Source organism: Musa acuminata, chromosome BXJ2-6, assembly GCF_036884655.1.
Source record: "Musa acuminata AAA Group cultivar baxijiao chromosome BXJ2-6, Cavendish_Baxijiao_AAA, whole genome shotgun sequence".
NCBI classification, from domain to species: Eukaryota; Viridiplantae; Streptophyta; class Magnoliopsida; order Zingiberales; family Musaceae; genus Musa; species Musa acuminata.
The window spans coordinates 41,705,680-41,718,000 of record NC_088343.1 but is presented as its reverse complement, the minus strand read 5'-3'; the positions used below and the strand labels follow the sequence as shown (position 1 = coordinate 41,718,000).

At 36.5% G+C, this 12,321-nt stretch overlaps 2 protein-coding genes across 2 annotated transcripts; both read left to right on the top strand.

Annotated features, from left to right (window-relative positions):
* The first annotated feature begins 3,495 nt into the window (after positions 1–3,495).
* Positions 3,496–5,737, top strand: LOC135615666 (protein TIFY 10b-like). The gene is made up of 5 exons (XM_065114484.1): positions 3,496–3,865; positions 4,463–4,628; positions 4,735–4,937; positions 5,164–5,221; positions 5,327–5,737. The coding sequence occupies exons 1-5, from the start codon at positions 3,718–3,720 to the stop codon at positions 5,391–5,393; spliced, it is 642 nt and encodes a 213-aa protein (XP_064970556.1). The 5' UTR covers positions 3,496–3,717; the 3' UTR covers positions 5,394–5,737.
* A 5,664-nt stretch (positions 5,738–11,401) lies between these two features.
* LOC135613991 (uncharacterized) lies at positions 11,402–11,881 on the top strand. Its single transcript, XM_065110986.1, has one exon. It carries the CDS (start codon positions 11,402–11,404, stop codon positions 11,879–11,881), a length of 480 nt encoding a protein of 159 aa, XP_064967058.1.
* Positions 11,882–12,321: the final 440 nt, after the last annotated feature.

Below are 12,321 nucleotides of genomic sequence, written 5' to 3'. Positions count from 1 at the left end.
TGCAAAAGTTGATGCGCAAAAACCCGTGAAACCGAAAAAATATACGTAAGAGAATTACCTAGTAAAATCATATATCCTTGAAAACTTGCAGATCTGTGGGAGAGGATAAAGTAGGTCAACTGTCCTCCTCTCGAGCGATGATCCACATTGTAGAGGCTATGAAGATGCTCCTCAAATTGCTGCTCAAAACTCTTTATTGCGTACACCACAAAAGGGTTACCCCTTCTTGCTATCCACAAGCCTCAAATAGAGACTGCAGTATGAAGAGGGGAGGGAAAGAGGAGAATAGGAGAAGACAGCCAAAAAGAACCTCTAGCCTATGGGTCTTTGGTTCCCTCATATTTATAAAGACACTCTATCAACTTAACCCTAATGTATCATGTCATATTGAGTACTAGATCTCTATCTAACTACCCAAGTTTTTTAGATTAGTGGGTCTCTATATAATTATCTCTTATTAGCTCTTATTGGATCTCATCCATAAGATTCAATAATTCAGAGGCTTATTGGATAATAAGATAAGGGCTCTAGTGGATATCTTAGATCCAAATATCTACTCATCGCAATGCCTATCATATGTGTGTGACCCTCTATGCTCAATATCGAGCCGGTCGTGAGTCATACTTGTCAGAACTCCTTCTAGCTCAGTGAATTATTATCTCCATAGTAATTCACTTGACTCATCAACTACGGACGTACTAGACCACTACGTTGTAGTCCCCAAATGATATAGGAGAATCCAATCCTTTATATCTATCTATCCTTAGTTACCATGTACCTATAGTCTCTCCTCTATCTAATATCCCAAAAATTATATTTCGGGCATGGTGTTGTCAGACCCATATAGTTTCTACACAACTCTCACTCTAATCAGATTTTCCCAGAGAATTTTTTTTCTCTCAATCCAAATAACCCTGGTTAGGGATTTGTCTGAGCAAGAACACATGAGATATTTCTCTCATGAGAACGAGAGCGGATGATCCTCTATCAACATTCAATAACCCTCATAAGATTGACTACAACTCCTGATGACCGAATGTGCTAGACTGTTCTACACGGGGCGGGCGGTAGGTTACCACTCAATAGCCCACTCATCCCCCCCCCCCCTCACAAAATAGTCACACATGTTAATTGGACTTAACGCAGCCTCGATAGATCTCCCACATTTGAATATCAAGTGTTTCTAAGTATGCTTGTCTCATTTTGATATTATTTGTTATAGACTTAACTATGTTTGTTTAAGTTGTGCGATACCCTTATGTGTCCATCCGTAAAGGATCAATCTTCTTGAGATGGTTTGTTTCTGAATAATTTTATCTCTACACAATAACTACACACAACCTATATTTACAAACATGAAACGGTTATAAAAAGATAACTAAACTATAACTGCTGAGCTTTCTACGAGTCCTCTACTATGTAAAGCATGAACACAAATCAAATGATACAAACATGAATATTACATCATTAAATATCTCGTTTATAATTTTATCAATATATCTCATTTATAATTTTATTCATGAGAATAAAACAATGGATAGTCATGGCCAATAGATAGCCATAGGCTTTGCGTACGAGCACATATGTCCAGAATCATAAGATTAAAATGATCAATAAGTGATATTTTATAAAAAAAATTTAAAAATGAGATGTTTTGATTAAAGCTAAGGCTTTTTTTTTTTTTTAGAATGTAGCCATTGAATTTATAAATTCAACTATAAAAATCACTTAATATCTATCCATGCAATTTTAACGTTTTTATACTTTTCTTTATAAACTATCCACAGTTTTAAACCGTTAGATCAAGATTCCATTTTAAGTAATAATTTATTATGATTTTGTTACGGTGCTCCGTAGATTTGAACCGTCTGATCAAGATCGTAAGGTTGCGAAGAAAAGGCAATGGTATTTCCGGTTTGGTCCCCTCTTCACTTCACGTCCCGTTCTACACACAACACCCGATCGATTTCTTCCATGGCGAAAGCCCTAAATTTTCCATCCCCATTCTCCTCCCCCATTCCTTCTTTCCACCCTGGCCGAGTTCTCGCCCCGGAGATCTGCCTACTGATCCCGGTTTCATCCCTTGCCGTGGAGAGAAGTGGCAGATATCCGACCGATCTTGAAGGGTATCTTTTTGCCTGGATGTCTTCCTTCCCCTCCGTGTGGAGATTGGGGATGGCGCTGCTCATGACGCACAGAACGATGGTTCTGGTGTTTGGGGGGCATGTGAGCTCCATCGACGGGATCGCGTTCTTCCGGCGGGGCCCGGTGGTTCGCCGGTTGCCGAGGCTGCGCGGGATGGCGTTCAATCTGACGGATATCGGCGGGATCGGGGGTGGGAAGACGCTGAACTCCGCGTTTTCTTCTCCTCCAACCACAAGGCAGGTATGCAACGCGGGGCGGTCCAAATCAGGTACGAGAAGCATTTTTCGAGCAGGAATTGGTCCAACTCAAACGTGTTGCCGACTTAATCTTCCCCCTAACAGTAAACTCGTACTCATCATAACTTTGGTTATGGATTCGAAAGGCATTATATTTAGATGCACATCGACCGAGCTTAGACTCCTTTACAATCTCTATATCCTGTGCTTCTAAACTAATTACATTATGCTGCGCAAATATGCTGTGCTCAAAACTTATCTTGAACGTAATTTTCTTTACCTTTATGTCGTGTGATTAGGGTTTTAGCAATAATTTATGCATTGTTAATAACATCATAATCTTCACTCAAAGCGCACAATTATTTGAATTGGGGGTCACAATTAATAATAATTGAGAAGTACTTGATCATCAACAGAAACAGAAACAGGCCTTGAGTTCCTACCGAGTTGATTTCCCAAAGCTCGGCAGGTGCCCATCAGACATCACTGTCTTGATGTGATGGAGATGGTGCAAAACCCTAAAACCTTAAAGTATAGTGTGGAAACACGACTCGTTTAACATGAGAAGGAAGGCCACCCTAGACCAAGTCATACTTGTAGAGCTTTGGATTCGCTTTCATTCAAACGCTTGCTTGGTTGGATCCCAGACTGATCTCTTTGGTGGTACCTACAAAAGGCCAAAGACGAAGAGGACCACATCACGACCCCAACTTATTAATTCCATGTCGGCAATGGATTCGTCATTTTTATGTTATTAGCAACTTAAAAATCACATTTTTATGGTAATGGCACCGCCAGAAGTAGACAAACTCTCATAGTCGAAGGTGGAATCTCTTTCGGCACAAGTTGTGACCCGATGACCTATCCAAATCCACGTCGAATTAATTTTGTGACAAAAAAACTATGCAATATTTTCAATGATTGAATAGTTTGGATATTGATATTTAATAATTTAGATATGTTCTTTATATTTGAATTCATCTGTATTAACGATCAATCGGATTAAGATACGCGGTATGGAATTAGAGTTCAGTGTGTGGTATGATTTTGTTTATAGTCGTGTCGGGAAATGTGTCGTCTTCTACTTCCCTTGGTGGACTTTGTCTGAGGAAGGAGAACACGTGTTTCTTTCAAGGCTATATTTTATTTCCTTCACTGTGTGGTTCTCATCCTTTTCCTTCTTTCTCTCACGTGCCTTCTTTATCTCTATAAAACCATAGACAAGGAGAAGGAAGAATATGTGTTAATGGTGACCCACAAGGAAGATTAGGAGAAGAAGAGCAAGATACATCAATATTATTGAGTAAAGTCTGCTTAATTGGAGGGAGAGAGAGAGATGGCAGGAGAGAAGATCGGAAAGAGAAGTGAGAAGACTCAATTCTCAGTGACATGCAGACTCTTGAGCCAGTACTTGAAGGAGAAGGGCAGCTTTGGTAGCATTGGCCTTGAGTTGGCTCCATGGCCTATTCACCACCAACCTCAAGGTGAGCTTGCTTCTTCCCTTTTTATTGATATCACATGGAACTTTTATGGGTTACAGAGTTCTTCAAAATTTTCTTCCCTCTTTAATCTTCCACATGACCTTTTCCTTCTTTTTTCTTTTTACCTTGTGTAATTTGGCTTTTGAGACAATTTAAGTTCGGTGTTTGTTCTTTCAATTTTTTTCTCCATGATTCCATGTTATCAATGCGTTGGTTGGATTCACAATTTCTTTTACTGCAAGAATCTCTTAATTCTTAACATGACTACTGGCTTATAGATTACCACAAATTTGAAGGTTCTTTTATCAGACATTTCCCAACTCTTCAACCTCTTTCCTTTTGTTTTTTGTATCATAAGGAATTTTAAGGGGATGCATAGTTCTTTAATTTCCTTAATCTTCCTTTGGGACAACTCAAGTTCTTTTCTTCGTCCAAGTTAATCTGCATGTTCATCTTGCGATTAATTGTTCATTTTTTTGTTCTTTTCTTTTATATGGTTTCCTTGTTAGGTGGCATCACAATTTCTCTTACTGAAAAATTCTCTTAATTCTCAAAATTAATACTGGCATAGACTTACATCTGCATCTTTCTTTGCCACAGAGAAGCACCAGGCACCCACCACCTTGAGTCTGCTACCAGGTGTGGATGTGTCCACTGAGGACCAGACCTTCAATAACACAGACCAAAATGCTCCAAAATCCATGGAGCTTTTTCCCCAGCATGCAGGGATTGATTCAGAATCTGTCAGGATTCCTTCAAATATTAAGTGAGATACTCCAGATCTCATGTTCTTGGAACTATTCTTTGTGTGGCTTCAGTGTTGCAAATCAGAATAAAATGTTTACTCTCTGTTGTTGTGATTACTTTATCAGGACAGAGAAGGCACAATTGACCATCTTTTATTGCGGAAAGGTGTTGGTTTTTGATGATTTCCCGGCCGACAAGGCTGAGGATTTGTTGCAGATGGCCAGCAAAGAGAGCATTGCAGCCCAAAAAATTGTTTTCACTGCCCCTTCTTCCTCCACCGGAGCTGACTGTAGCAGTCAGCTGGAGACTGCTCATGCTAATGCTTCTGGTAATCATACTCTTTTGATCATTTCCAGCAATTCATTAAGTATAAAAAATATAAATTATTTTATGGACAGCACGATCAGATTTAGTCACAAAATAATTAGGAATCAGAGATGTAAAAATTTCTGTCATATTTTTGGAATCTAGGCATGTACAGACATATCCGATACACAACTTGTGGCAATATATAGTGCTGTAACTGATGCTGATTAATTTTGTTTCGGAAACAGATATGCCAATAGCGAGAAAAAACTCTCTTCATCGGTTCCTGATGAAGAGGAAGGATCGGTGAGTGTTTCTTGCTTATGATTCTTGATTTCCATCTTGTATCTCGTATCTTTACATGGTAGTAGTTAACGGCACAATTATATCTCTGCTTGCCAATGTTTTCAGGATCAGCACCAAAGCTCCGTATCAAGTCCATGGTGGCACGGAGGCGCCAGACTTGGGCAAGCTGTAGCACTGCCGTTCTTGGCTTGGGTTGGGTGGACAAGCTGTGAAACAAGAAAACTCTGAGAGTAGCTGATAGCTTTGAAATCCAAACCAGTGACTCCTGTGCTACTGCAACAGTGACTTAACCATGGGGATGGAACAGATGGATCTGCTAATTGTAGCATTTCATTTTTTTTTTTTTCCTTTTGATGCAAAGGGAGATCTTGTTTTAGGAAGAAATTTCTGTTGTATTTTCATGTGATAAAGACACAAGTTTTTGAGATCTCCTTCGTCAGGAAATGGCAGTTCATGACAGCTAATTCATATTGTTCAATCATGTTGTGTCATTTACAACCTGAGCTTACTGTTCAACATTGTTGACTTGGCTGATACCTGTAAACTTCCTTTAAATGTATGGATTCATGCACGCAGCAAAAAAGATCTCAAAAATGCAGGTTGACATCAAGTTGGTCAAGGAAAATTATACTTGTGCAAATAAAGTTCAGCTAAATGTGTGGATTCATATATGTGACCAAATCAAATCTTATCTAATCCAATCAAAAGAAATCCCATAGAGCATGAATATGAGAAATAAATTTCTTTACAAAAATTATGAAAGATTCTTTATAGGTTTGATGTTGATTGTTTCTAAATATTGGATGCTTAGTCGTATAGCACAAAGCATGTGAATAGTAATTTTCATATTCTCCACAAGGCTTTTGTATTCTTCTCAATTCTTACTACATGTAGTAAACATATTTGATGAAGGTGGTCAAAGAAAAAAATAATAAATTGAAGACATTGTTATACACATGTTAAATGAAATTTTTACTCAAATCTCCATCTGATTCCACCACTGAAGGAATTATTATTATTATTATTATCATTTCTGCATTCTAGAAGTTTTAAAGACTTGACTAAAGATTATCCAGCTGAATTCTTTGTTCTTTTCTAATTGTCCCAAATTGGAGACTTAGATGATGACTCTTCCTGAATCAAGAAATTGTTGTCACAATAATATATAATATAATCCCTCTAGAAGTCTGCGCCATCCACAAACTCTGCAAGAACACGGTTTCTCAGTTTCCTCACACGTTTTCATGTGCAAGCCAGGACTTGAAGGGTTGTCTTCTTCCCAAAAGCCTTCATAGTCTGCCAAGGGAAAAGTACAGGTGAGACTGCCATTGCAAGCTCTCACACATCCCAGACTTCAAACCAAAAAAAAGACAATAATATCACATGAGAAAGAAAGATGACTCCATATGCAGCTCCTCCAACATCTATGAGATTGAGTGAAAATGAAAAAGAAAGGTACAATTTAAATTGAGATGAATATGTAATTCTATCTTTGAGGTGAAATCTGAGTTGTTTTCAGAAGCTTTCAACTCTTTCATGTTGGAGACTGTTTGTGGTTTTCTTGATTTTATGGGTAAGATTCATGAAAAAAAGATGGAATATGTATATATGATGTCCAAATTGTTCTTCAACTACAAAAATCTTTTGAAGTCAGTCACCTAATTTCTTGGAGATCAATCTCACATACAAAAAGTCAAAAAGGGTTAAATTAGAATAAACCAAAAGATCACTCAGAATAGGTCAATAGCGTGGCACTTTCCAAGGGGTTGCACCCCCTCGAGGCAATGAAGAGGCACTGAGCAATTTGGGGATTCGATAACATCTCGCATTAGATACTAATGTTTTAATTGTCTAAAATATACAACTCCAAGGATTACAAATACATCAATACTTGTTTAAGAAATTAAAATGGGTAAAACATCATATAATTTGTAATTGATGCGAAATACCTTACATGTCAATAAGATTTAGATCAATAAGATTTGATGATTGAGATGGAAGAATTGAAGTGAGACTTAGATCGATTTGAATTGACTATAAAACCTAACTCATAGACTAACACCATTCCTCTTAAGCAATCAGTGGATGTTGCTCGGAAACTTGTGGATGGTGACCAAACAAAGCCATTCAAAGGCAAAATGATGCCAAGCAAATGGATCCAATCAATAGGGGGGGAGAAAAGGTGTTGTGGGTGACATAATTAAATTGAATCCACAGGACAAGCATGCATGTGGAAGAAATTGTGTCTGTGGGTGGGTGGTGGACTCACCAATCATCCATTCTTTAGTCTAAGAACAAAAGAAGAAAAGTCAATGGGTGGGTGGCATTCCTCACCCACCTTCTTCTAACTCTTCACATGCCGTGAACTTAGGGTTTGGGGACTACGCGAAGAGGTCAATTTGGAGGACTGTATAGTTCTCGAGTCTTCGAGCATCAAATTAAGCAAATTAAGCAAGATTAATAAATGCAATTTGCGATGGATCTCACACTTGCGTAACCCTAATCCTAATGCATGAAACGAGAGTTCTTCGGAGCAATCCGAGAGTTGGGTTTGTTATATTTTTGGTAGACCCTCCGTGACCTTAATTATCACTATTTCCATCAATATAAAATCGAGGAAGGAACAATATATGGAAAAGGCCTCATGCCATAATAGACATATCATTATTATTGATCCTCTTTTTAGTAGTGATCGTTATTGATGAAGTTATCATTAAGACATTGACCATCATCGTATAATAATGGTAGGGTGTTTTAGAAAATGCTAGAATTTATTAGCAGTATATCAATAATATCATATTTATAGAAAATACGATGAATATACTGATAGGTTGGCTAATCATATTGGGATCTTGCTTTCGAAAAGATGCATCACCGTAATCTTTATACTCCTTTTTTGCGATGATACTCTAGGCATATAATATCTTAGACTTTTGTAATAATAAAAGTATATATTTTTTGTGTGAGGTTTAGGAAAGAGTTAACATATAATTCTAATTTAGTATAAAGAGGTCAAAAAATATTATCTCTATTTTATAAATTTTAAATAATTAAATAAAATAAGTATTTAGGCAGACATTTGTATTTCGAATCTTTTAAGTAAGGTACTGAAAAAAAAAAAGAATAGTTTAGTTTTTAAAAATTAAAGTTTTATCTAAATTAAAATTTTATATAAAATGATATAGTTAAAACAAGATCAAAATTTTAAAAAATTTCAGATTAATAAATTTATAGCTCAAATAAGATTGATACCGTTAGGAAGAGCAAAACTCTAAAAATCACTCATAACCAAAAAGAAATCTAGAAATTTCTATAGATGAGTTATAGCTGTGGAAGAAATATTATGCTGCATTTTATTCTTTGGTCTCACAAGAGAGAAACATGCTTCCTTCTGTTCCTTGTGATCAAGAAAGAAGTAGAAGGTAGAGTTGAAACAACTGGGGATACCTTCGCTTGTTGTTTTGGGAGTTGCAGTAGAAGATTAGAGAAGAGCATACCTTTGTTTAGACTTAAACATACCTGCCCCAATGGAAAGGGCTTCAAGAAAGAACCTCTAAGCATTAGCCACACAGAAAGGGAGGACATAGGTATAAAGTTAATTAGTCTAGGAGTTATTTTACATATATAATAAGTAACTATGTGAAGCATTTTGAACAATACTAATATAATTTTCTAGATAACTCAAGGAGTCGAAAAAAAGAAAAAGGTGAAGAAATTTGAAAGAAATCAAATTCGATATTGATTGATGATTATAGAACTCAATCGAGGACTAAAAATTTTGATTTAAGATTTTAAAGATCTATCGTTATTATGAATATGAAAGTCTATCGATCAAGAATATCATAAAAAAAATATTCCTCATAACGAATCAAGAATATTATCCCCTTCAATATTAAAATTAAATCATATATTTATTTTTATGTAATTATAATTTTTTTTATAAATAGGTCAGATTATAATGAGATACGATAATCAATCAATTAAATTTTTAATATTTATTATTATTATTATTTTCCTCTATATATATATATATATATATAATTTATGTCCACTGTGATATGTCATCTTGCTTGACATTACTAAAAATCCAAGTTTTGTCTGCAACTCTCAGCTTGCGAGGGATTTAGTGATGTCCTCTCTTCCATAAAAATTGCAAGGGTTGAACTGTTAAATTATCGAAACTTGTTCTTGAATCATATCTCACAGGTGAAACAAAGACAACATTGTGCAAAGAACAAGAGCTGATATGAAGATTGATTCGAAGAATTTATTATCATGCAAGACTTTATTAGCTCGAACGCAGCAAGCAATCCCATTCAACCCTTCTTCCCTATCATCTCAGTGCAATACCTTCATTAAACACCACAAGAAAAGCTTAGACAAGATTTCTACTACTATAACAACAATAACAAAACGGTGCCATTCAGTATAGAAGATTGCATAATTCCTAATCCAATTCATAATTCCTAATCCATCTCAGTGCCTATTTCTATTTTATTTGTTTAACTAAGTTTACTCTATTTATGATAACCTTTCACCATTATTGACAAGAAGTCACCTATTTTCTTATGATGTTTAGTGTAATAAGAGCAATTGATGAAGGTGGTACGAATTCAATCTTCATGCCTTGAAAAGACAAAAGGCTTATGTTTATGTTGTTATTAGAAGAAGTTCTTTTTGCTAATTAGGATCTACAAGGTTGCTTGTGTTCCAAGAGGCTTTGCCAATTATTCAAGGGAAATGTTTCTATATGTTATGGTTTTCCATGATACAATTACCTATAGATAATTTGACAAACTTTGCTGTAAAATTTTCATTTTACCCCCTTGAATTGGTAGGCCAGTTTTATATTGTGAACAATACTCCATATGAGCTATACCTCCTGAACAAATTTTGATTTTTCTTTTCTTTTTTTGCACAACATTATAAGTAATTTATATCTATAAATTACTATAATATTATTTAAATATAAAATATCAGAATTTTTTGGTTGATTTGTACTATAAATTATTTTATATATTTTTTTTCATATTTTATGTTAAAATTTAAATTTCATTTCTCAAATTTATTTTTTGATAATGATTTAAAGTTATCCGATTGAAAACTTCGGAACCTATTTAAAATATGTCCAACGAAACCAAACGAAAAAAAAAAAGAGCAATGCGGGAATAAACTTATTATCTTTTTAAGGGATAAAATTAGAAGGATAAAAAAAGAATTTACGAGTAGAAAACTAAGAGGTTCTCATTGGAGAAAATAAAAGAAGTCTAACTGTAAAATAACAAAACACAAACTATAAAAATCAAATTGGAGTCGAATGATAACAGCAACTATTTAATGAAGGTATCGAGTCAAAAACCTCTCCCAACGTTAATTTGTTGTGTAGGATTCCAACGTGGACCAAGCGTCCATCGACTCTATCTCAGGGTACCCTTGAAGGTTTATTCATAGCCTCGAAGCGAGCCTCCCTAGCCCGACCTCACTCCCCCATCCTTCTTCCTATTGAGAAACCACTTAGACAACCTCGTACTTTTGGATTCCTTTATCTATTTTTCTCTAAATATACATAAATATATTATGTAGTGTGTAGCAACGTTGATGGATTCGTTTGTCTATTTTTCTCTAATGTCCAGAGAATTATCTGCAAGGGAGCCTGTTCATCTTGATTTTTCCACTCTATGGTAATTGCTGCATGTGTTCTCAATGAGTATTTGACATAGATGCATGAAGAGCAAATACCAAGGTAGAAGAATCCGTCCTTCAATTTTCTATCTATTGCTTTGTATCAAGCTATTGTGAGCGATATTTACATACAACAGTGTCAATCAAGCGGTTGAACTATTTATTGTGATCAAACTTCTCAGTCAAGCTTGAATGTCTTGGCCTTAAGTCATATTAAAATTAGTTTATTTGTATCCTTGATGACTCTTCTCTGGTCCATGTTATTCATCGTGTATATATATGATTTGTATTATCAGAAAGTGACTTTTGTTGTGGACAAAATGTGATTAATTTGTGATGCTGAAATGTATGTAACTTTTTCTTCGTAGTCTTATTTTATTGTAAAAAATAATATTTTTGTGCTATTATTATTACTCATATATATGTATATATATATATATATATGTATATATATATTTGCACTACTCAACGTTTCCTCTTTTTACTCTTATTCCCGAAATGCACCTCCTTGCGGTGAGCCTTGGCGCCGTCGTCTCCCGCCTCTACTCACTCTGTGGCTCCGCGTGGGCATGCCTCGCGCTCGTGGCCGCCGCCGCCACTGCCCTCGGCCTCTGGGCCGTCAGAGTCGCCGGTTCCAAATTCATCCACCCTCCCACCCCCACCTCTCCTCCTGTCCCCGAGGTCGGCTCGGCCTGCGTGGTCAACTCGGCGGCCGCGGAGGCGGCGATCATCGCCAAGGCCCGGTTCACTGCGTATTATTCCGCCGCTGCGGCCGGGAGCTTCCATATCGAAGACGACGACGTCGACGAAGAAGAGGAGGACGAGGATGAAGACGTGAGCAATGTCGGCCTGCGAGTGAGGGCGCCTCGGGACGGCGGGTGGGGTATGGACTGGATTGCCGTAATGACCAGGGAAGACATGGGGTGGCACCGTTACCAGGACATGACGGCGCTTAACGGCAGCGTCGTCAAGTTGTGAGACGCACGTGATGGCGGATTGACGGCAACGCACGGTGGGTGTTTGCGCCGTAGATCAGCAGGAGGGGTATAACAGGAATTAGAGAAAGGAAGATATTAAATATATAATCCACGTGCACACTTACAAATATGCCCTTGGTTATTTGTTCTCAAATATATTATGTGAGGGTAAAGTTGGGATATTGTAAGAATTTGGTATCAACATCAAATTATTTTGATGGGAGGTGGCAATGTGCTGAAGTGGCACCTAATTTAAAGGTTTATATCTATACCACAACTTTTGATGGTAAATAATAATTGATTCAGATTGACCAACCCAAATTAGTTTTATGAAGAAAAAAAAAATGAACAGTATGTAAAATTTCATCATGAGAAGACATATTAGAGGCTAACTTTAAGATTTACATAAGACTATTGTGAGATCAATAATTCTTTGTTAGA